At 40.1% G+C, this 23,884-nt stretch overlaps 1 protein-coding gene across 1 annotated transcript; it reads left to right on the top strand.

Annotated features, from left to right (window-relative positions):
- The first annotated feature begins 1,609 nt into the window (after positions 1 to 1,609).
- LOC135470746 (uncharacterized) lies at positions 1,610 to 18,879 on the top strand. The gene is made up of 17 exons (XM_064749785.1): positions 1,610 to 1,891; positions 3,195 to 3,412; positions 4,806 to 4,935; positions 5,361 to 5,500; positions 6,233 to 6,337; positions 7,361 to 7,457; positions 8,064 to 8,254; positions 8,513 to 8,656; positions 9,604 to 9,778; positions 10,541 to 10,652; positions 12,245 to 12,396; positions 13,280 to 13,419; positions 14,759 to 14,905; positions 15,858 to 16,032; positions 16,753 to 16,849; positions 17,746 to 17,921; positions 18,291 to 18,879. The coding sequence occupies exons 1-17, from the start codon at positions 1,618 to 1,620 to the stop codon at positions 18,437 to 18,439; spliced, it is 2,622 nt and encodes an 873-aa protein (XP_064605855.1). The 5' UTR covers positions 1,610 to 1,617; the 3' UTR covers positions 18,440 to 18,879.
- Positions 18,880 to 23,884: the final 5,005 nt, after the last annotated feature.

Consider the following 23,884-nt stretch of genomic DNA (forward strand, 5'->3'; position numbering starts at 1 on the left):
TAACAGGCTAACCACACAGCTAATCACTCAACCGTTGACACAGTTTATCATACATACAACGGTATTGTATAAGTAATCGTACAACCGCTTACAGGTCTACAGCCAATCATACAGCTGGTGATACAACTCGCTTATAAAGCTAAGCGTATAGCCGTTCGAAAGCGTAATTATACAACAGATCATAAAGCTGATCAGCCGTTCTTGTATACCCACCATACATTTAACCACACAACATGTCAAGTTTCATTGAATTTGAGGGTCGTAACATATTATTATAATAACCGAATACATTCTGGCATCATTCGGACAACAGACTTTCTGTCAAAATCAACAGATTAATGTTTTGAGTGTACAAAAAAATTAGGGATGACTCAGGGGCCACTCAACAATGTGGTCGCTGTGAGTTCAAGTCCAGCTCGTGCTGGCTTCCTCTCCAACCATACGTGCGAAGATCTGTCAGCACCTGCGGGCGGTCAAGGGTTTTCCTCGGCCAACAAATCACAGCCAATTCACACAAACGATCAAGTAATGGAGTTCACTATTTGTGATGTGACGTACAACAGGGGGATATATGCTACATAATTATGCTTTAAAATGGCTATAATGACCTGTGCCATTAACAAATACTTACAACGACAATATTTTTACACCACTGAGTGTCGTCACGTCACCTGACGTGCTGTCGCGAAGTAGATATACCATGTACCTTTCGCAATGTTCAGAAAGCAGCTAGATGTGTGTGACCCTTATGCACGTGTACTGAATGCACAACCAGGTCAGCTTGTATCTTACAGCTCCACTGTTTTATGTGGGACACCACTGTGGGCGTTGTGGATAGCGTGCGGTGGATGTAGTAGTTTTCTGAGGTGGTCCGTTAGTGCCATACAAATTGTATAGATTTCTACCAGGATTCATTGGCGTTTTTTTTTTCCTCAGAATTTATCTTCCAGGACCAACGAATTTGTATACAAAAGCAAATTAAACAGACACAGAAAAAAAGTAAAATCGATAAGTTAAGCTATTAAATTCGAAACACTTTTTTCCGCTGAGAAACCTGTCCGTGGAAAATTTTTTTTTTATACGTTGAGGAAAACACGATTTCAGTATGACGGATAAAACTATTTCCACCTATAACTGTATTTCCTCTGCGGCTCCACGGAAAAAGTATTGTGCCGATAGATAAACTGCAAGAAAATGATCAAAAAACTTAACTTTGTTAATCAAAAAAATAACAAATCAACACTGCGGTGGAGAAACCTATATATATTTCCTCCACGGCACTACGGGGAAAAAGTAATGCGCTGATAGGTAAATGGTCAAGAAAATGTCAAAAAACATAGAACTGCACGAACGGGCCGCCGTAGTTTTCACATTTCACATGCTGTGATAGTCATGTGAATGTGTTGTTTCTTTTTTCACGATGAGATGAGTATATCGTACCGTGTATAAAACCCTCTCATCTTTCTCTTCGGACAGAAGTTGACCTAGATGTAATTGATCGTACTGCGGTTACAAATCTGTGTGCGCAACCTAATACGTACATCTATATTTATAATCTACGTATTAGGCCCTACATGTGTTAAAGTTTAATTCCATCGGAGAGAGAAAATCAGCCAAATGGTGAAGGAAGTGTTTATTACACTGGCTGGAAACAAGCAGGTTTACAGGGCTGGAGAGCTGGTATCGGGCGAATGTATACTGGAGCTTACTGAACCGGAGACCGCTAAGGCCGTCAGCATGTACTTCTACGGGAGGTCTATGGTCAAATGGGAGGACGTGGAAATAGGAATTGGTCACTTCGGTCACGCCATCCTGCCTAAACCAAAGACGGTTAACCGGGAAAGCAGGGAAGACTATTTCGCCTTCGTGTTGACACTCTGGGGCTCCAAGAGTAAGAAATGCGATAGGCCTGTAGCCTATATGTATATATACAAACACAAAATAATCTGTTAATTTTATTGATTGATTTATTTATTTATTTCATTGGTGTTTTACGCCGTACTCAAGAATATTTCACTTATTCGACGGCGGCCAGGATTATGATGGGAGGAAACCGGGCAGGGCCCGGGGAAAACCCAGGACCATCCGCAGGTTGCAGACAGACCTTCCCACTTACGGCCGGAGAGCTGTTAATTTTAACGTAAAGTCTGTTGTCCGAGTGAGGGACGCTAAAATGTGGTCTGTTATTATAGCATACCGTACGTGGGAATGTCTGGCAGCGACCTGCGGATGATTGTGGGCTTTGCCCGGTTTCCTTCCAGCATGAAATGCTGGCCTCCGTCGTATAAGTGAAATTTTCTTGAGCACGGCGTAAAACACCAATGTAATAAATAAATACATAAATAAAAAAAGTTATAGCATAATATGGCGTCATATGCAATGTATTATCCTTTTCCTCAAACCAGCACAACATGCAGTGTGTTGATACCGCATGTGGTGAACTCAGTATCACTGTGTGTTGTAAGAAATAGCTGAATACTCGGTGGAATCTATATCATATTCTGTTGAAATAACCAAAATCCGGACGCTGTGAGTTAAAATCCAGCTCATGCTGGCTTTCTCTCCAGTCGTATGTGGGTTGGTCGACGAGCAACCTGCAGATGGTCGTGGGTTTCCCCTGGGCTCTGTCTGGTTTTTTCCGACCATAATGTTGTCCGCCGTCGTATAAGTGAAATACTCTTGAACACAGAGTGAAACAACAATCAAAAATAAATAAATAATGATAATCTTGTAAACTTAGTAAAATTTATTTTTAAGAAGAGCAGCGATTGGAATGATTGGAAAATGGTCACACGTAACCGGTGAAATACGGCCTCTTGTCAGTTTATCTCAGTTAGGGTTTTATTCTAATCGTTCATGCAAATGCATAAATAATAGCATATTAAATTGCCGATTACTAAACGTCTAGAATGACTGAAAATGCCATTATTATTACATGTAACATTAATAATGAAAGTATGTTGAAAAACAAAATATTATGGCGATATTCTCGTAAATGTATTCTGAAAATTATACAACATACTCTTGTGAACTTATCTAAACCATGTGAAGAACCTGGATACAGGCGTCAACTCAACACAAGAGGCTGTTGAAATAATAAAAATAAAACACTCGCTTGAAAGTCATTTGAAATAACCAAATCATACATCATTAACAATAAAAGTTGATCTCTTATAAATTTTTTTATTACCTAGATGGCCCAAAGTCTGAGCTCCCTCCTGGCACTCATCGCTGGAAGTTTAACTTCAAGCTCCCACAGCGCCCCCTACCGTCTTCATTTGAAGGAGAACACGGGGCAATCCGTTACTGGCTTAAGATAGAAATTCACAAGCCCTTCCCATGGCCGAATTTCAGACGTTACCGGTGTATTACAGTGCTGGACGATCTCAATCTCAACGCCCCCCACTACAGTGTAAGATCGAGTTAAGCCGTGTTCTCTTTACCCTCGATTCCTGCAAGAGCAAAATTCTCCGTGCGAGTAAAACCCCGATACCTAAAACGTCTCTAAGTACCCAGGAAATCCTCAAATCCCCCCAAATCGTCTCCATGTATTGAGAACCTTTAGATCCCCAAAAGTTTTTCCAAGATTCATGATACTCGAAATGACTAAAAAAAATCGCAACGCATCCCACAAAGTCCCTGAAATTTATCCGCAGATATACAGCTTTCTTTCATCAAACATCTCCATAAAATACCTCTAAGTATCGAGAAACCTTAAGCTTCCTAAACGTTATTCGTTTATTCAGTTCTCTACAATTCCCCAAAGCTTTTCCCTGTATCCAGTACCCTAAATTCCCTAAAAGATCACCATGTGTACAGTACCCTCAATTCCCTTTCCGTGGCTCTATAACCCTCAATTCAATGAAACTTCTAGGGCTACAGCTTCCAAATCCCTTTAACATCTCACTATCTAGAACTATCAAATTCACTAACACCTGTCGATCAATCTAGAACATTCAATTCCCAGAAAACATCTCCATATATCGATAGAACCGCCATCCCTAAAACATCTCCATGTACCCATGCGGTTCACATGTCCTAGAGGTTCTCCATGAAACTAGAACCCTCGTTTCCCAATATCCGCCACCCACAACTTTTCTTTTAGTTTTACAAGTATCTAAACCCTGTTTTCCTTAATTTATATGTATATATTTATATATTTGATTGATGTTTTACGCTGCGTACCCAAGAAAGTTTGACTTATATGACGGCGGCCAGCATTATGGTGGGAGGAAACCCAGAGCCTGGGGAAACCCACGACGATCCTATGGCCGGAGAGGAAGCCAGCATGAGGTGGACTCACAGCAACGGCATTGGTGAGAAGCTTCTGGATAATTGCGCCACGCTGGTACGCTAACACACTAACCGGAGGCCCCCTCTTTCCTTAAACGTTTCTTTAAATGTTTTCCTGTATGTACATGTAGAAGGGGACATTCCAAGCATCCAGAACCTTCAAACTCCCTAAAAGTTCACCATGTATTGAGATTTAAATTGAATACCCTGAAGAAGTTCTCCATGTATTTTCAGATTTACTAGAAGTTACCCATGTACATTGTGTCCTTAAATTCTCAAACTTCCTAAAATGTTTCAATGTGTCCAAGACCCTCAAATTGCACACATTCCTACAAACCCTCTCAAATTGCCTAACACGTCCCCATGTAGGCGGAACCTTCGAGATTCTCTGTCCTTGGTCAAAAGAGGCCCAAAGAAAAATGTTGTATATGATATGGTCGGAATGGAAACCACCAAGTGGTTGTGAATGCTAATAAAGCTTGCTCACATGCGCTGTTTTACAAACGTTGCAGAAGCCAGTGAGAGGTTCTAACTCAAAGATCATATCCAAAATGCTCGGATTCGGAAATGTTGGCACAATCAAATTGATTGCGAATACTGACAGACGAGGTTACGCTCCTGGGGAGAAGATTGGCATTTGTGGTAAGTCAAACAAGCAAACGCTCTCTTCCTTGCAATCTGTTACGAACCCGTATTGGTGTCAGAAACAAATTCGATATAGACAATCGGTGTTAACGTTTTTATATCCGTGGTTACGGCTTTCTTATTCGTTTTTTCGAATTTAACGTTCATTATCCGGAGATGGGCGTCTATTGAATTAAAATGGACTGACACACAATAGTTCCGAGCAAAATCAGCATTGTAAACCCAGAATGGACATGATGGCATTATTTTGATTATGAACACGATAATCTATTATTTCCTTCCATTCTGTCAATAAGCACTTTTAAAATGATGTACATGTAAAAAAAATAAGTCAATCTCAAATATTGGCTTAAAAATCATGGGAATGGCTCCGTGGTGTTTCACGTCAGTCTGTGCATCATGAGAATCTCTCATATTCTCAGCCACCATGGTGAACGACTCCGCCAAGGTTATGGACGGGTCCAGAGCAAAGCTTATTCAGAGGGCTCAGTACTTCGCCAGTGGGAAAGAGAAAACCGTCGAAAAAACAGTGGCTGAAATCTACGGAGCAGAGATACCAAAGGTTTGACAAAGAATAAAGTTGTATATGTACATCTTTTGGGCTGACATGTATGCATTGTTGTGGGAGTGCGCCGATTTCCATTGAGTTACAATGATGCAACATGCAATAATAAGTGAAATCGGAATATAGAAAAGTATATATACTGATTTTCACCGGAAGTAGATATGAGAATATATTGAAGAAGTAAAGTTTTTTTACAGTATTTGTTTTAAGTATACATATGAAGAAAAAAGGGACGTGTCCACTGTTTGAGGATGATGCAGCTATGTATTTAATATATTTAAGATAGTTTAATATACAATGCATTTACAAAGCTTTAAGACAAAGGAGTTCGATTGATGAGCCACATACCGCACGGTCGTGAGAATGTACGACATCATGTTTGATGATTTTCAGGGAGTCACTATGAAATCGGTGTGGGAATGTATGCCATTCTGTTTGATAATTTTTAGGGATTCACCACAAAGTCGGTGTGAGAATATATGCTGTTCTGTTTGATGATTTTCAGGGAGTCACAATGAAATTGGTGTGGGAATGTATGCCATTCTGTTTGATAATTTTTAGGGATTCACCACAAAGTCGGTGTGAGAATATATGCTGTTCTGTTTGATAATTTTTAGGGATTCACCACAAAGTCGGTGTGAGAATATATGCTGTTCTGTTTGATAATTTTTAGGGATTCACCACAAAGTCGGTGTGAGAATATATGCTATTCTGTTTGATGATTTTCAGGGAGTCACTATGAAGTGGGAGTGGGAATGTATGACACTAGGCTGCCTTCCCCCGTCCTCCAGAAGCGGAAGTTGTCACATACTCAGGATTTCCTACTACATAAAGGTTAGATTCGGATTTAACTGCTCACTTAAGTTATGTGTGAGATATATATGTATACATACACAATATCTGGCACTTGGTACTCTATAAATGGCTCATGCACTTTAAACAAAAGACATCACTCGACCAAGTGTGTACACGCATGAATAAAGTATCCTACAGGAAGTCTAAAAAGCATGACGTAGCACAACTGAGATATGGCAGCTCGCAGTAAACAAAATCGTGCACATTGAGGCGATCAAAAATGCCGCCATGTTATCAGCTTTAAGCAGTCAGGCGTGTGTTATTTCAATAACCCAAGGACGCAGCTCTTTCCGCTTACGTCATCCGAACCCTGTTTTGCCTTTTAACCATATGTGCATGGGGTACGAGTGATACGAGTTTCCGGTTTGCTCTATCCTGGCGCATCCCTTGACCTCGTAAGAGTTCCTGATTAAGAGTTGATCTATGGAGTTACCAAATACGTCAGAAAAAATGTCGATGGCCGTTTAGATCTATTTTCGCCCCTCCTCCTAAGCAACTAGTGATATTATTTGTCTTTTCCTTTACGTGTCACTTTCGTCGTATCCTCTCCGCATTGACCATATCAGTCGGGTCTGATGTTTGAATAGCTGGTGTGGTTGCGGCCTTTAGTCAGGTACCTGACACAGTGCGATAGTTTTCTCCAACCTCTAATAGATTTGCTCCGCCCATACATCGGACATCGTTGTGTAGAGATTATTTAAACCTAAAATTTAATAGAAGTACAAAAAAGTAGAACCATTTCAGGTGAAATCTTTGCATGTCTAAATAACCACTGCATATGTAAAATAAAATACAATTTTGAAATATCTGTTCGTGTGATTGTGTATTTCTTGTAGTATAAAGCTTGCTATCTGGCATAATGTCTTCAGGAAGCATAAATGGTCCACATTTTGTCTAACCGAAATCTGTTTACATATAATCCCTTACGATTGTTCAATTTTTTGGGTTTTTGACTCATATACCCCACTTATTACGTATGCGAACGGCCGTTCTATACTTCAGATGTTTATCGCGGTTCCTTTCGGTTTTGACCTTCATGTTCACTTACCAGTGGTTATAGGAACAGTTCCCCGTGGGTACAGATCTGGGGTCACTCCAGGTGAGTGTGTCCTGACGAGGGGAGAATACTTGTCTACTCGTCAATGTCAACCTTGTGTGGATTTGAACCAACGGGCACTGGCATTCTAATCTTTGCTCTCTACAACTAGCCTATATCTTGTTCCAAGCATACGTTGTTACATTCATCCCTTTATTGTTAACACGTTAACAATTTTTAATCTTGATCAGTTTGCTTTTTGTCACATTTTTTTTTGTTTCATCATTCGCCTACACATGTATGAAAACTTCCACATTTAGGGGCAAGTACATGTCACAAAATATACCATTTGGTGCTAAAACTTATATTTGCTCAAAAGGATATAATCCTACCTTATAAACAAATACAGGTCTCCAGAAACCTGCGGATGGTCTATACGGGGGTTTATACGGGGCTCTGCCCGGTTTCCTCCCATCATAATGCTGTCCGCCGTCGCGCAAGTGAAATATTCTTGAGTACGCTTATTGAAATAAATGAATCCCAACAAACCTCAAAATCTTTCTCTGTGACCATCAGAACTCTCAGAAATTACGAAAAGTCACCAAATAAATCATGGACAAAACTTTGGATGATATATAGACTAATATAGTGTAAGATTGTATGTTTCAGGAAAAGCACCCGTTACCTCCTATGCCAAATGCAACCAAGGTTTTGAAGCGTTTCCTGAGTCGGATTCGGTCTTTCCAAACATTGACTACACCCCAATGACGGCTTTTGTACCAAATTTCCGGTTTACCGCCCCTGTTCCTGGACAAAAACCTGCACTCGCTCCAGTAACAGCTAAGGCTACACCTAAAAAGGTTAGTAATACGAAAAAGTACAGCATAGAAGGAGAAAACTGGTGCATGCATGCATACAACTTAAACGCTCTTTAGCCTGAAAGGCTTAAGCAGAATTAGGTAAAATAAATTCAGTGATCTAAACAGCAACTTAAGCTTCATTTTACCGTAAAAAAGTAATTTTTTTAACCGTGATTGATATTAATAAACATTGTTTTACGTGTAAATGACAGGTAATTTATTTGTAATCTTTGTGACTTGTTTTATTTCTCCGCACAGACAAGTTCTCTTCCTGCCGTTTCGTGTTGCTGTCTGGTGATACGGTTTCTTGGTGATCAGCTACCAATACTACAGAGTTCGCTGCGCGCGAATAAATCCACTCTGGAAGATCTCGGTGCCACCGTGATCGGAGTTACAGACAAGGTATTAGTTGTGCTATATACTGCTCTCTGTGACACACTGAGTCAATAGGCAAAAGCTGGTGATGTGTGAGACACTCAGTATAAAGGTTAGCATTGTGTGCTAAATAAGTTATTTCTTTATTTGATCTGAGCCAATCAGGCCTCAGTAGCCATCAAGGTATCCATATTTTGTTCAATCAATAATGCAGTAATCATTAAAATTAAAGAGTTATACGTAAACACAGGAAGGAGTGGATGAAGTAAGTCTCGTTCCAAACGTCAGAAAAACAATCAATTATTAGCATTTGTACACAGCTTCATTTAATCCACTTATCCATTTTTCAGTTGGAATACCAAAAAACACCATCGCAGAAATCGTTTGTTTAACCGTTTGTTCTGTTAATGTATCTATTTGTTAAACCGAGAAACAGAACTAAAATCAGTCAATTAAGAAAGCATTTGCAAACCATTTCATTTATTTATTCATTTGATTGGTGTTTTACGCCGTACTCAAGAATATTTCACTTATACGATGGCGGCTAGCATTATGGTGGGAGGAAAAACATTTGACCTATCACATTTGACCTAACACATGATGTATTACATTGGCTGACAGTATTATTCAAGAATATTTCACATAAACGATGGCGGCTAGCATTATGGTGGGAGGAAACCGGACAGAGTCCGGAAGAAACCCACGACCAACCTTGTGTTGCTGTCAGACCTTCCCACTTAAAACCGTGCTCAAGAATTTTTCACTTGTATGACAGGGCTCAGGTTTATGAGTGGAGGAAGTCGAAGTGATGACCCTTACAATGTACTGCTCACTTAAAACCGCACAAATAGCGAGAACTGGATTCGAATGCGCAACCTCATTGGTCAAGCGCAGTTCAGTAACCAGCACTTTAACAGTTTGGGCCAGCAAAGACAACCCAAATTAGCCACTATAATAGCCATTGGTACCTATAGGTGGCCCAGGCCGAAGGGTACCCGTGGAACGAGGGTCAAGGACTGGCCTTAATTGTTTTCCCCACCAAGGACAAGGCAAAAGATTGGGTTAGTACCACCCCAGAGGTATCTGACCATGACTGGCTGGAAGGGGCCGACATTACCCTGTTCACTATGAGAGAAGCCAACAAACCAGGTAAGAGTTTCATCGTAAACTAACCATGTCCGGTCTCATCAAGTGCATTATTCGCGGTACCCTTAGTGCCCCTTCGTACCGTCTACAGCACTGTGAGAATAACGCAAATGTGTTAGTTAGTCTGGCATCAGTGTCTTGAAATATCATACTGATTCATGAATATATTCTCACTCATTAATATATATACCGACGCATAAATATATTGCCTAGCGGCAGGGTTAGTAGGGGAATGAAACCGAGCATAATCATGCTGATTATATTTGAAATATAAACTTACCAATTTTGAATTAAGAGAATTGTATACAATCTTATATTTTACCAAAAAGTGGAACTTATTTCAAAACTGGTCATTTTCTACTTCAGAATTGTCTATAACTTCATATGAATTGTTTATTTCCAAACTGACATTTTATGTCAAAAACAATAATTCATCTCAAAGCTTTACATGTAATCCAAAATATCACCTTTATGTCTGTAACTATATAACCGTAACCTATATCTAAAAAAAATTTCTGAAAGAATTTGTTGTGGATACCCAGCGTTGTTGTTCGGCCTATATTCGTTCATCGTATCCTTGACCTAAAACATTTGACCTATCACATTTGACCTATCACATTTGACCTAACACATGATGTATTACACTGGCTGACAGTTTTACCTTTGTGTCTAACAAATATACGTCACGCTGTTAAGAACTGATATACAACTTGACTGGAGATATTAATACTTTTATAGCAAAATATATGTGATTTCGATTTGCAGATATTTCCGAAGGATTTTTCAGTATCGAGTTAACGAAATGCTCTAGGAGTATATCACAGGAGGAGATCACGAAATTAGGCAGGGTCTATACTCCTAAGTCGAGAGCCGCAAGGTATGGGGACATGTATGATCTTCAGTTAAGATCTACTCTCTCTAACGATATTTTCTCGCATATATCCATTTTATCCAGCAGCTTTCAACCACAATGGACGTTCCGGGTCAGTAATTGTAAGGACAATTACCAAAGGAATATTCAAAACAGTACAAATATATGAGAAAGTATAGAAAGTATTTAGTTCATTGGTATATTACTCTTACGACGGAGGCTAGCATAACGGTGGAAAGAAAACCGGGCAGAGCACGGGGAAACCCCCGACCAACCACAGGTTGCTGACAGCATTTCACACGTACGACCGGAGAGGAAGCCAGTTGGACTTGAATACAGCGACCACATTGGGGAAATGCTCCTGATGGATCATTGCGCCGCGCTGGCAAACTAACAGCCTCGGCCACGGAGGCCCAAGTATAAAAAAAATAAGAAATTAGAACAGCGTTACATAAAGAGATGAATCATCATGCATGAATACAGGAAAACATCATCCACAGACCGTGCAAAAGTTCCTCTTGTGTAGAATGGGTTGTGTAATGACAGAAGCCCGCCCCATGTGTTCCGGCAGTGAGCTATAGTGTCTTTCCTGAAAAAAAATTCTTAAAGAATTTGACACATGTACATTAATTTTGCGTACCACAGGTAATTGTTCCCTTAAACGAGCAATAAGGGCCAAGATTTCAACGAATTCTCTCACCAGTCTCCCATAACAATACGCAATTTTTGAGTTACGGTACGTCATTACGACTCTGGGATCAGGAGGCAATCTCAGATTTAAGTCAAAATTTCAAATCACTTTGAAGTTGTTATTTCCTATGTAATGCGGTCTGAATATTGCTTGATAACGCAGATTCTGGATAACTTTTTGTAGGACAAATTTCAGCTTAAATGATGGAAAGAAACATACCAAATTTAATGATTAAAATTTTGACTTAAGTCTAAGGTTGCTTCGTGATCCCATGACAAGAATTGTCTTTGTTTTGTGGCACTAAACATGACAAGTTCCCTCTATTTCAACATGACAGTATTAATGTTTCGTCAAAACTACCGAGAGAACAGGATTATTTTGGCAATATTTGACACTCAAGCACGGAAACTAATTCCAAATTCCGAAGATTAATCTTCATTTAATTGGTCTTCTATATTCACTATGTACTACCAATGTTAAAATTCGCATATTCACCTTACCATGGTGTAAAGCTGTAACAGTGGCACCGCTTAATTTTCGTAGGTACAGACTTACCCAATGACGATGCTCGGGAAACTTGATAAACATTGCTACAGCGGGAAAGAGTACTCAGTTATGACCCATTACCAAACAGGCATAGTCCATCCGGATGTTGTCTATGGGGAGGTAACTCATGCAATGGTATAGTTCTGTGTACTACATTACTGAGTAAATGGGCTACACGCATGTGTTATCTTCCATTGGAGAACATCTAGATGGCTCTCTGCCTGTCTTGGTCACGGGTCATTACTAAGTACATATTGTTTCACATTTATATGCGATCGGGCTTTTGTGTCTAAAAAATATTGATCTCTATTGGTTTTTTGCAATGTTTACCTGTTCAATGTGCTTGTTTATTTTTACCTAGAGGGCTTCATGGCGGAGCGTTGTTAATCAGCGCGGGATCAAAGAGCTGGGAGCACCTCCGTGGTGCGGTCGTTTCAAGCCCTAACATCCTTACCTGCTTACAGTGGCCTAGCGAGGGAAGTTACGAAAAATACCTGTACTCACTACAAACAGGTAAGACTTTGACAACAAGGAGGAGAGCGAAATACTAAGTGCATGTATACATGTGACGACAATTTGACAAACTTGCCAGATGGTCCCCCGATGGCGGTTTAACATAAAACGAAGGAATATCTTCGTATGCAGTTTGGTGAAAGTGACCTTGACCATATGAATATTTGCTCATGCATGTGGCTACTAAAACAATTTTTCACTTTTTTTTAACCGCTAAGCTAGTTGAATATTGTCGACATAACACTAGCAATCAGAATATGATGTAAAAGATTGCTATAGATGCGCAGTAATACATATCGGCCTGCAAAGGACAATTATTTGACCTAGAAAAGACAATATAAAACTCTGCCCACAATTGTTTCTCTTAGCGGAGAAACGTGGACAAGAAATGATTGCGTGGAAGAAGATGCATTTTTTGATCAGTAAAGTGTTTAGGGTCATGCAACAACCTGCGGATGGTCGTGGGTTTCCCCCGGACCCTGACCGGTTTCCTCCCACTATAATGCTGGCGGCATAAGTGAAATATTCTTGAGTACGGCGTAAAACACCAATCAAATAAATAAATAAAATAAATTAAGTGTGTAGGGGCCTTCGTGCCAGCGTGGCGCAATGACCGATGCGGTCGCTGTGAGTTCAAGTGCAGTTCATGCTGGCTTCTTCTTCGGCCTTACGTCCTTTATAGTACTTTGCTTTACAAGCGACCACGTAATACAGGCTGTATAGTTACAATCAGAAGAGGTTAATTCATTGTGATCAAATTGCCAGCAAATTTTACTGTAAAAAAAAAATCCTTGTTTTGACTGTATATAACTTCATAACATACATAGAAATGTACATAAATAGCGTCATTCAGAGATTTTCAACTTTTCGGTATGGCCAAAAGAAGAATACAAAGAGGCTATGGACTTCTGGTCGACACTATTCAGACGAGAAAGCCGGGTTACCTTGGAAACCATGAATATGCGTTGGTGGTCGGAAGAGAGTGTTGGTGACATCAGTAACACAAACGTTCAAACTGTGAAGGTCTGTATGTATACAGCTGATTGAATTTTTGATGTTTATGTGGCTGATTGGTGTGCCATAGGATGTTAAAAGACACGTTAAAAGAACAGATCATCTTAATAAAAAATAGTACGCCCCATCGTGCTGCTCCAAAATATGGTTTCATCATTTTATTTAATCACATTTTTTACGTTGAATAAAATCCCCAAAAGATCGAGGTTCTACGGTGAACGTTTTGGACCATACTGAATAACGTCATAAGTGACGTCAACTATGGTTTTTAGCTGCTCTGATTGCCATGCATACATTTCTGTGTTTTACATGAATAAAACATTTAGCACATATCTACATGTGAATCTGTGTTTAATGTGCAGAGCATGTTTATAGACTGAAAAGATATTGTGGGGGTCACTGTGTTTAAAATGGCGCAAAGACTCCACTGTAGAACCTCAGTGCTAGTTTGGGATTATATTCACTGTAAAATGTAAAATCTAACCATGACATCCGACACCCGTGTACCATGCACTCGTACATATACAGCTTAAGGGATGCTACCAGTCAAAAATCGCAAGAACTGTGTTTGGAAGCTACATGAAATGGGCTTTCAGATTATGAGTACTTAATTTAGATGTGGTGTACTCCTTTAAAAGACCTTCTAGAAAGATCGTTTGGAAATTAAACCATCTTCGCCAGACAAGTGGTACAGGCACGATGCTCTATACACTCAAGTATCATGACCTGAGAAGATCACATTAAAGAGGTCATCAAGGAATAATTCAGTAATTTTTCTTTTATCGCACTTGAACTAGTTTATCAGTTAAACCAGTACGTTGTTAGAAGCTATAGCTCTTCCGTATTGGGGGCCTCCGTTGCCGTGGTCATTAGCGTACCAGTGCGCAGCAATGACCCAGGAACCTCTCACCAATGTCGTCGCTGTGAGTTCGCGTCCAGCTCATGCTGGCTTCCTCTTTGGCTGTACGTGGGAAGCTCTGCTAGCAACGTGGGGAAGTGCCCGGTTTCCTCCAACCATATTGCTGGCTGCCGTCGTATAAGTGAAATATTCTTGAGTAGGGCGTAAAACTCCAATTAAATAAATAAATAATTTTTAGGTATTGTATAGATGGGCAATTTTTTTTTCAAAGTCGGAAAGTTATTTTTTTAATTGAAACAATATTTTATCCCTTAGGTCCATTCCACACTATCTTCACCTCCGTGCTCTGCCCGATTTCCTCCAACCATAATGTTGGCCGTAAACAATCTTCACATGGAGTGCATAATACCGTTATTTGAAATAAGAGTTCAATGTATTTGGGTATTTTAAATCTATATGAAACAAATAATTATCATACAATGTTCACAGACCCAGGAAAAAGAAGATGTCGAAACCGGAGTTTATTTCGTCATTCGGTTTCCTTTCGAGAAATTTACTCAATTCCAAGATGCTATAAAAGAAAAGAAGGTTCTTTTGAAGGAGTTGAAAGGGCGGCTTGTGGCAATGGCCCCACAGGTAAGTGTGCCATATTGGTAATTTTAGAAGGTGTGAAACCCTTTTATCTGTGTTCCTGCACTTAACAGAAACGTTGACCTCTCTGAAATCATATATATTTTCATTCGATCTACATTCCGTTAATTTTTTAAAAATTACATGTAGACTGTGATTATTAATTTATTTCCTTGTTCTTAACTACCGATTTTAATAACTATTCACTTATACAAAGAATTTTAGGGTTTTGGATGAAGGAAGTATGATTTATAGCAGAGTAAGCCTCAACACTTCCACAGGCAGATTCATCCGGCAAACCTGTAGCCATTAGTGAACCATGCGTCTATAGCTTTCAATCTGATCTATAGGTACCGTTGGGCTTGTGTTGTTTTGGTGCCGTCGAGATTTTCCACATTTTCAAGTCTATAAAACTATAAAATTGCTTTGTTATATATTCTAGGCCACAAATTATGGGAATTTTGATTTGCGTCAGCAGAGGGTAAAAGGCTGGTCTTTCCTGCCCAGAAGAAACTCTTCATTTTAGTAGAAAATGTCCGAGGGTAAATTATCTTCATTGAGATAAGAAAAGTCAGGTTTAATTATGGGTGTGTAAGTATAGCATTTCATTAAAGAGACTATACCGGAAAGTTTTGACAAAAAGTAAAACATGGTCGAATTTTTTGTTATTATTTTAAAGAAGCCCAAATAATTACCTGCCATGAACTACCAGTATGTGCTCGCGCTCAAGAACTTTTACGAAAGTAGGATCAGTTTAACACTGTAAAATAGTACAGACACGAGTGTGATATTTTCTGAAGGCAGTGATTTGAGCTGTTCTTAATAAACAGAGAGAAATTGATTTGATTAATGAATATGGATTGGTTGTTTGTGTTTGTTTTTGTCAAAAATATCCGGTATGGCGTCTTTAAAGAAAAAAAAAAACAATTTTATCAATTCTTAAAGTCGTTCTATTCAGATCATGACGACCGAAGGAACCACGTGGCCCGTGGGCAAGACCTTAGCCATTGTAAGGTTTAAGGCTTCCGAGGAAGCCAAACAGTGGTTTGGGGAGATCGGGGAATTACCTAACACTGCCTGGCTGAGCGAATGTGACGTTCTTATCGTGAAGATGACAGAACGAAGCCACGATGGTGAGTTTCCCGCTAGTGTTCTTTCCATGCATGTTTCTTGTTCTATTGTCCTTTTGTCAGATACATGTACATATACATGTACATATCTGATCGTGGAGATAACAGAACAAAATCACGATGGGAAGTTATCTTCCCTTGCTATAGTGTTCTGTCCATGTATTTTCTTGTTTTGTTGTCTGTTTTGTCAGATACATATACTTGTAAGCCTATATCTGATCGTGGAGACAATACAATGAAGTCACAATGATGAGATACACATGTATTTCCCATCTAGTCCCATTTAGTTTTAATATATATTTGTGACTGGAACATTTTTAACAAATTCATATCGTGCATAAAAAAGAGAAACGCACAATTCAAATAACACTGCATAGACTTCTCCGTAAACAGACAATACGATCAGCACCTAACTCTTTAGAAATGGAGGTAATGAAATTTCTTTGACATTTCTCAATCTAATGCACCTATACACTGTGAATAGTAATTTTAATAGAATTTGCGACATATTTTAGTGGGCCGAGTGTTCAAACTTCTATTTTTATCCGAATGAGTCAAGTTTTGTTCTAGTGCTGGTGTTATGATCGTAGTGTAAAGCTTGGCATATGGCACCGAACGACTTTTTCGGCGTTTGCTGTACAGAAGTTATGCTACACCAACCTGACGAAGGTTGTCAAATATGACACGGATTGAAGTCATTCACCAGTTTATGTTCTTGCACAGATGATGGTACATTTGTCCTGACGACTTCTACAATATGTCTGAAGAAAGAATATGTTGGCTGGTGGAAGGAATTGCTCGAAGAAATAAAAGCAGTAAGGTATGGACTGACATATCAAAACAACAAAATGTTCATGATTTAGTCAGTTAATTAAACTTATTAGTTCGTACGATTAGATAGATATACATGTAGTTAGTTAGTTAGTTAGTTAGTTAGTTAGTTAGTTAGTTAGTTAGTTAGTTAGTTTAGCTTAGTTTGTTTGGTTGGTTGGTTGGTTGGTTGGTTGGTTGAGGTAAAGTTAACAGTACCCGTTCCATGAATCTAGGTGCCAAAACAGACAGTCGTATACCCAGCCTTCCACCAAAATGGACATCCGGGTCAATAATTGCTATGCCAATTTCCAAAACAGCGTTCGTCACAAACCACCAAAAAACTAAGAAAGTATATGAAGTAAGAAGTTAGGACGGATTCATAAAAAGAGAAACTGTCAGGAGCTGTAAATCGTGACGGAAAGATGCGGTTGTAAGGAGTGTTCTAAGCAAATGAATTAAATCAGCGGCCAGTCGCGTACCATGCTGGCTTTAAAAGTCGTCGGGGTCTCCGTGTCCTCTCACCAATGCAATCGCTGTGGGTTCAAGCCTAGTTCATGCTGGTTTCCTCTCAGGTCTTCCAGGAACATGCGGATGGTTTCCTTTGGGCCCTAACCCGGTTTCTCGCACACAGTGCTGGCTGCTATCGTATAAATGAAATATTATTGAATGTGGCGTAAAAAAACCAATCAAATAAATAAGTACGGTAAATATATAAATATAAGTTGTCGATAATGGAAATATGTATGAGCTTTACCATAAAGGCTGGCAGGTTTTGACACTCATATACATGTTGCAAGTTGCAAATTTCAAGTCTCCATATAACATGCCCATACGAACCCCCTATCTAGTTCTTGGGAACAGTGTTACGTTTGCGCCCATTTGATACTTATTTCCTTTGTTCAGGTTGAAGCACGATGGCGTGGCTATTTTTGGTATTAGCGACATGAAAAAAAAGTATGAAAGACTCCAGGGAGATTGGCTTACGGAAGGTGACTGGCTGAAAGATAAGAGGGTTTGTGGCTGTGTCCAGTTTCCCAACGCGCAGGCGTACTTTGCTTGCAAGGCAGAACTTGATAAAGGTACGTGTATATGTGCAACCCTTATATACGAACAAAATTTAATATGTTTCAATCTTTCGGAATAAATCATTACATATTACAAAACTTAGTGTCATTTGAGGAAATGTCTCCAGAACTGTTTTCATTAAAGTCTTATCTGGGTGAAGAAATGTATTAAAAGAGAAGGAATGTTGTGACCCCTGGATTAAAAGCTCACATAGCTTTTTATAAAGGAGCCAACATTACGATTATTTCTTTGGACGATAATTTTTATACAATTGGTATTGCATCACTCGTAAACCTGAGTCCCGTCATATAAATACAGCACTGACGTGATATACCGATCAAATAAACACATAAATCAAATAAATAAATTTCTTTTGTTTTCAGGGAAACATGCGGACAAAAAGAAACAATTGATACAAACTGAACAGGCGCTTCTATTTGAGACAGTAGATTTGTGTTGGCTGAAGGACGACGACACAGAAGACATGGCTGGTAAAGATGATGAACATGCAGGTGAGAATAGAGTCGAGTAATGCAAGCATGTCAGTTACCGTCAACATCAACACCACGAAACATAGCGGCAATAATGGGACAGTCAGCCGTGTATCAGAGAGCAGTCACCGTCAACAGCAAAGCACAGCTGGACACGGCAACAGCAATGTGACAGTCATCCGTGTATCAGAGAGCAGTCACCGTCAACAGCAAAGCACAGCTGGACACGGCAACAGCAATGTGACAGTCATCCGTGTATCAGAGAGCACTTACCGTCAACATCAACACAGCCAGACACAGCAACAGCAATGTGACAGTTAGCCGTGTATCAAAGAGTAGTCACCGTGAACATCAAAACACAGCCAGAACACAGCAGCAGTAATGTATCAGTGAGCAGTTACCGTCAACATTAGCACAGCGTGGAACAGCGGCAGGAATGTGACTGCCAGCTATGTATCAGTGAGTAGCCGCCGTCAACAGCAACCCAGAGAGATACGTACAGCAGTGTTATGCTGAGTTCTTTTTTGTAAAGTTTGATACCCAGTTTGATGTGATCGTTTTAGTTATTGCTGGCATTATTCTGTGTTGAGCGATTACTGATTATGATTATAAACTGATCATGTTTTTCGAGATATGTTTCAGTTGCGTAATATATTCATTTCAGTATGTCTTAAGAATATTATGTGTAGTTGTTGTATTTGTCGATTGATGATGTAGATCTGTAAGCAGTTGTAGGATGCTTACAGCCCGGCGACTTTCCATGAAAGTTGTTTATGGCCTTGTTTATAAAGTGTACCTCCCTATCTGTTGAAGTCCATGGAATTCTCATTTCCTCTACTTTTCCGCACTGGACTTGCAGTTTAACGTCCAACCCATTCGCAGATTTCACATGTAGAAGAGCAACCTTACCTTATCTAATCTTTCGCGCCATTTTGTTTACGATGGGAAACGCATCTCCATATGTTCCTTCTGGGGAATTCCGGGTTGAAAATTGGTTTCTAGAATTACTAAGCACGACAAACAAAAATTGTCTAGCCGTTTAGGTCTATTTCTACTCCTCTTCCTTAACGTCTGGGTTTATATCACCGAGGAAACAAGTACAGTACCTGAATCTACAAATGCTAGGCAGGACGATTCGAACCTGCGAAGTCATTGATCAACAGTTGTTTGTAGCAAAGTCAGTGGCAAGTCTATTCGAAGATAAGCCTAATCGGACGACCCTGTAGACCTTACCGGTCTCAATACCGACATAAGTTGTACAATGCATGCTGTCTCACTAAAGCGGTATGTCAAAGACATCCCATCTAAAGTCACGTCATATACCGACACAATAGGTCGATTAGTACTTGACCCGTCCTATTTTGCCGAGAAACAAGACAGTGAAGTTTAGGGAAGACCAGCGATTCTTCTGTCTCGGCATATGATCGAACCACAGGCTTTCCGCGCTTGCGAGACAGACGCTCTACCACTTGGCCATAGACATGAGGTCTCTTGTTTCAAACCAAAGCAATTCTGCTGAAAGTTTCTGTCACATCTGAAAGCGTAGTGGATTTTCGTAATGGTTACCTTTTAATGTCAAGTTTGTGAACAATTTGCAAAAATCAACATAACACATTTTTCATTTTCATATTTTTCAAAATTCATCATATATTCATAGCACAATGAAAGCAGTTGTAAGTAATTTCTATCACATTTATATCATTTATATAAACCGACGCTTAAGGAGAGGCCAACTATACTCTCCCAAAAAAGAAACGCAACATCCGATTCGTTTTATCCAAATATGAATTTTTCAACATCATCTTAAATACAAAAATAAGCATCACATCACACTGAAATTTTCCACACTGGTTGTTCAGACTTTTAAGTTAATTACAATGTCAAAATTTATCACATTAAAGTCCATAGCACTCAGATGACGTCACTGCAAAGTCAATATCTGCTATGCCCACCATTAACCTGTAACACAGCGCGAATCCGTCTCGGCATAGACATGATCAATCGGCGAATACGGTTTTGCGGAATTCTTCTCCATTCTTGGTCAAGAGCCTGCAGCACTTCTTGCTGAGTTTGGGGCGCTGGATGACGACTGCGCAAGCGTTTTCCCGTCATCCGACAAATGTTCTATTGGGTTCAAATCTGGTGATTTGGACGGCCAGGGCAGCACTGTTACGTTTTGGTTCCCCAGAAAGTCAACCGTAGCACGAGCTGTATGCGGCCGACCGTTGTCGTGCTGAAAAACTTCCCTACGAAGGTCCATTATGGGCAGCATGTGTGGCGTCAAAACCTCATCTTTGTATCGAGCGGCGTTAAGGTTGCCTGGGATGTGCACCAGTTGAGATTTTCGGGCGTATGATATGGCACCCCACACCATCACACTTCCTCCACCGAAATTGTCGACTTCAAGGACGCAGTTCCTTGCAAACCTCTCATTTCGGCGTCTGTAGACGCGTGTACGGCCATCTCTTTTCTCCAGCATGAATCTGGATTCATCGCTGAACCAGGCTCGCCTCCAATTTCGCAGATTCCAGTCCCTTAATCTGTTGCACCATCGTACCCTTGCGCGTCGATGCTGTTGTCTCAGTACTACGCCAAAGTAAGGACGTCTGGGACGTAAGCCGTTTTCACGGAGATGGTTCCTGACTGTCTGTGCCGATATTCGTCGGAGACCTGGGACATTTGATGCTGTTTCTGTTGCTGTTACGGTTCGGTTTCTGAGATGAAGTAACCGGATGTAACGGTCTTGGGCTGCTGTTGTGACCCTAGGTCGGCCATAACGTTGACGGTCAGCTGTTGAACCGGATTGCTGGTACCGTTGCCAGAGCCGGGAAATCGTGCTCCGGTGAACATGATAAAGTCTAGCGACTGCATTCTGTGATTCACCGGTGAGGAGTGGACCAATGACGATGTTCCGGGTAGCGGTGTCTAGTCTTGGCATATCTTGGCAGGTTGGAGAAGCAACTTAGTGACTGAATTCAACGGAACGGTTATGTGTCTTTTATACCCATTAAATCCGCTTAAAAATACGGCATAATTCGCAGGTGCAACTGTCCTAAGTTTTTCTCTACGAATCCCTCGCGCAGCGTTACACAAAGGCCGACCCTTAAGTCACGTGTGACCAACAGACACTATCTGGTGTTTAAATTCAATTATCGTACATTTACACTATAATATGATCATGTTGTCATGTCTCAATCACGCCAATTTTTTGAAGAATTTATGATTGATCTTTTGGGGGGGATGTTGCGTTTCTTTTTTGGGAGAGTATATTTAGCTGAACGTGTTTCGACTGACCTCATACTGTTCGTAGGCCAATATGTTAAAGTCACAGGTGTCTGTCAACATTATAGGCTTATATATACGTTTCTTCTGAAGAAGGAAATCACATTTTATGTGGTCACACATACTTTTCCAGTGCCGTTTTCAACTCCCCTTCGACTCTTGCCACCGTGTCTGTTACATTAAAAGTCAATAATAGAATAACAATATAATATTCACCGGATGACATATTAAGTAGACAATTTCTGGGCAATCACAAATTGGAATCAATAGCCTGCTTGGTGAAAACACGCAGGGGGGACACGTAGCTTATAAAATGTAATGTGACACTAAATTACATATGGTACACATTTCCTAAAATATGGCATCTTTAATATTACAATAAATGAAACTACACGTGCAATACATTGTCACAGCACAAAATACTGTCACATAATACAAATTGTGTTCAGTTGGATCGTATAATAAAACATTTATTTTGTCTGATTAGGGGAATATTTATAACAGTTAACTGGTAAGGCAAGTTTAAAATAATACCTTTGACTGACCAATATTGCATACTGTGGGCCAAATTCTCTTCCCTGACCAATATAGCATACTCTGGGCCAAATTCTCTTCCCTCACAAACATAGCATACTGTGGGTCAAAGTATCTTCCCTGACCAATATAGCATACTGTGGGCCTAATTCTTTTCCCTGACCAATATAGCATACCTTGGGCCAAATTCTCTTCCCTGACCAATATAGCATACTGTGGACCAAATTCTCTTCCCTGACCAACGTAGCATACTGTGGGTCAAATTCTCTTCCCTCACAAACATAGCATACTGTGGGTCAAAGTATCTTCCCTGACCAATATAGCATACTGTGGGTCAAATTCTCTTCTCTGACCAATATAGCATACTGTGGGCCAAATTCTCTTCCCTCACAAACATAGCATACTGTGGGTCAAAGTATCTTCCCTGACCAATATAGCATACTGTGGGCCAAATTCTCTTCCCTGACCAACGTAGCATACTGTGGGCCTAATTCTCTTCCCTGACCAATATAGTATACTGTGGGTCAAATTCTCTTTCCTGACCAATATAGCATACTGTGGGTCAAATTCTCTTCCCTGACCAACGTAGCATACTGTGGGTCAAATTCTCTTCCCTCACAAACATAGCATACTGTGGGTCAAAGTATCTTCCCTGACCAATATAGCATACTGTGGGCCTAATTCTCTTCCCTGACCAATATAGCATACTCTGGGCCAAATTCTCTTCCCTCACAAACATAGCATACTGTGGGTCAAAGTATCTTCCCTGACCAATATAGCATACTGTGGGTCAAATTCTCTTCTCTGACCAATATAGCATACTGTGGGTCAAATTCTCTTTTCTGACCAATATTGCATACTGTGGGTCAAATTCTCTTCTCTGACCAATATAGCATACTGTGGGCCAAATTCTCTTCCCTGACCAATATAGCATACTGTGGGTCAAAGTATCTTCCCTGACCAATATAGCATACTGTGGGTCAAATTCTCTTCCCTGACCAACGTAGCATACTGTGAGCCAAATTCTCTTCCCTCACAAACATAGCATACTGTGGGTCAAATTCTACTGAGTCATAAGTACTACACTTTCTGTAAAATTTGCCGAACGGGAATACTCGCCTGTTGATTTGAAGTCTCTGAGCTCCCTTTTTTTGTGATTTGTCACACCATGATCCTTGTTATGCCAGCCACAAGTGCAACAAGCGAAAGGTTCTTCTCTGCTCTCCGCAGGCTAAAAACATACCTGCGGTCCACCGTGACACAGTCTAGATTAAAGGATTATACAGACAACATTGATATCAAAACTGCAGTCAATCACTTGGTTGAACTGTCAGACTATAGGCAATCAATCTTTGGAAAGTATTGATAGCCTAAATCGATCGGCAAGTAATTATAACAGCGTAATTATTTCTAATTGTGTGACAATCATGCGTCCACTCAGTGCAAACCTGTGTCAGAAAAGAGCCAGTTTCTGTAGGGCGAATACCAGTCCTTACAAGTCCGGTTCTCCGACTCGTTCTGTCTTTTCAATATACTACATTACTATTATATAGCTGGTTTCATGGGCAGCAGCCTGCACGCCTGCTTCAAAATATAGTAGGCCTACCACAACGTCATAGCCATAAATTCGCGGTGGAAGTTATTGGCTTCATACGCATTTGGAGTTTGAA

The sequence above is a fragment of the Liolophura sinensis genome, chromosome 7 (genome assembly GCF_032854445.1).
Source record: "Liolophura sinensis isolate JHLJ2023 chromosome 7, CUHK_Ljap_v2, whole genome shotgun sequence".
Taxonomy (NCBI): domain Eukaryota; kingdom Metazoa; phylum Mollusca; class Polyplacophora; order Chitonida; family Chitonidae; genus Liolophura; species Liolophura sinensis.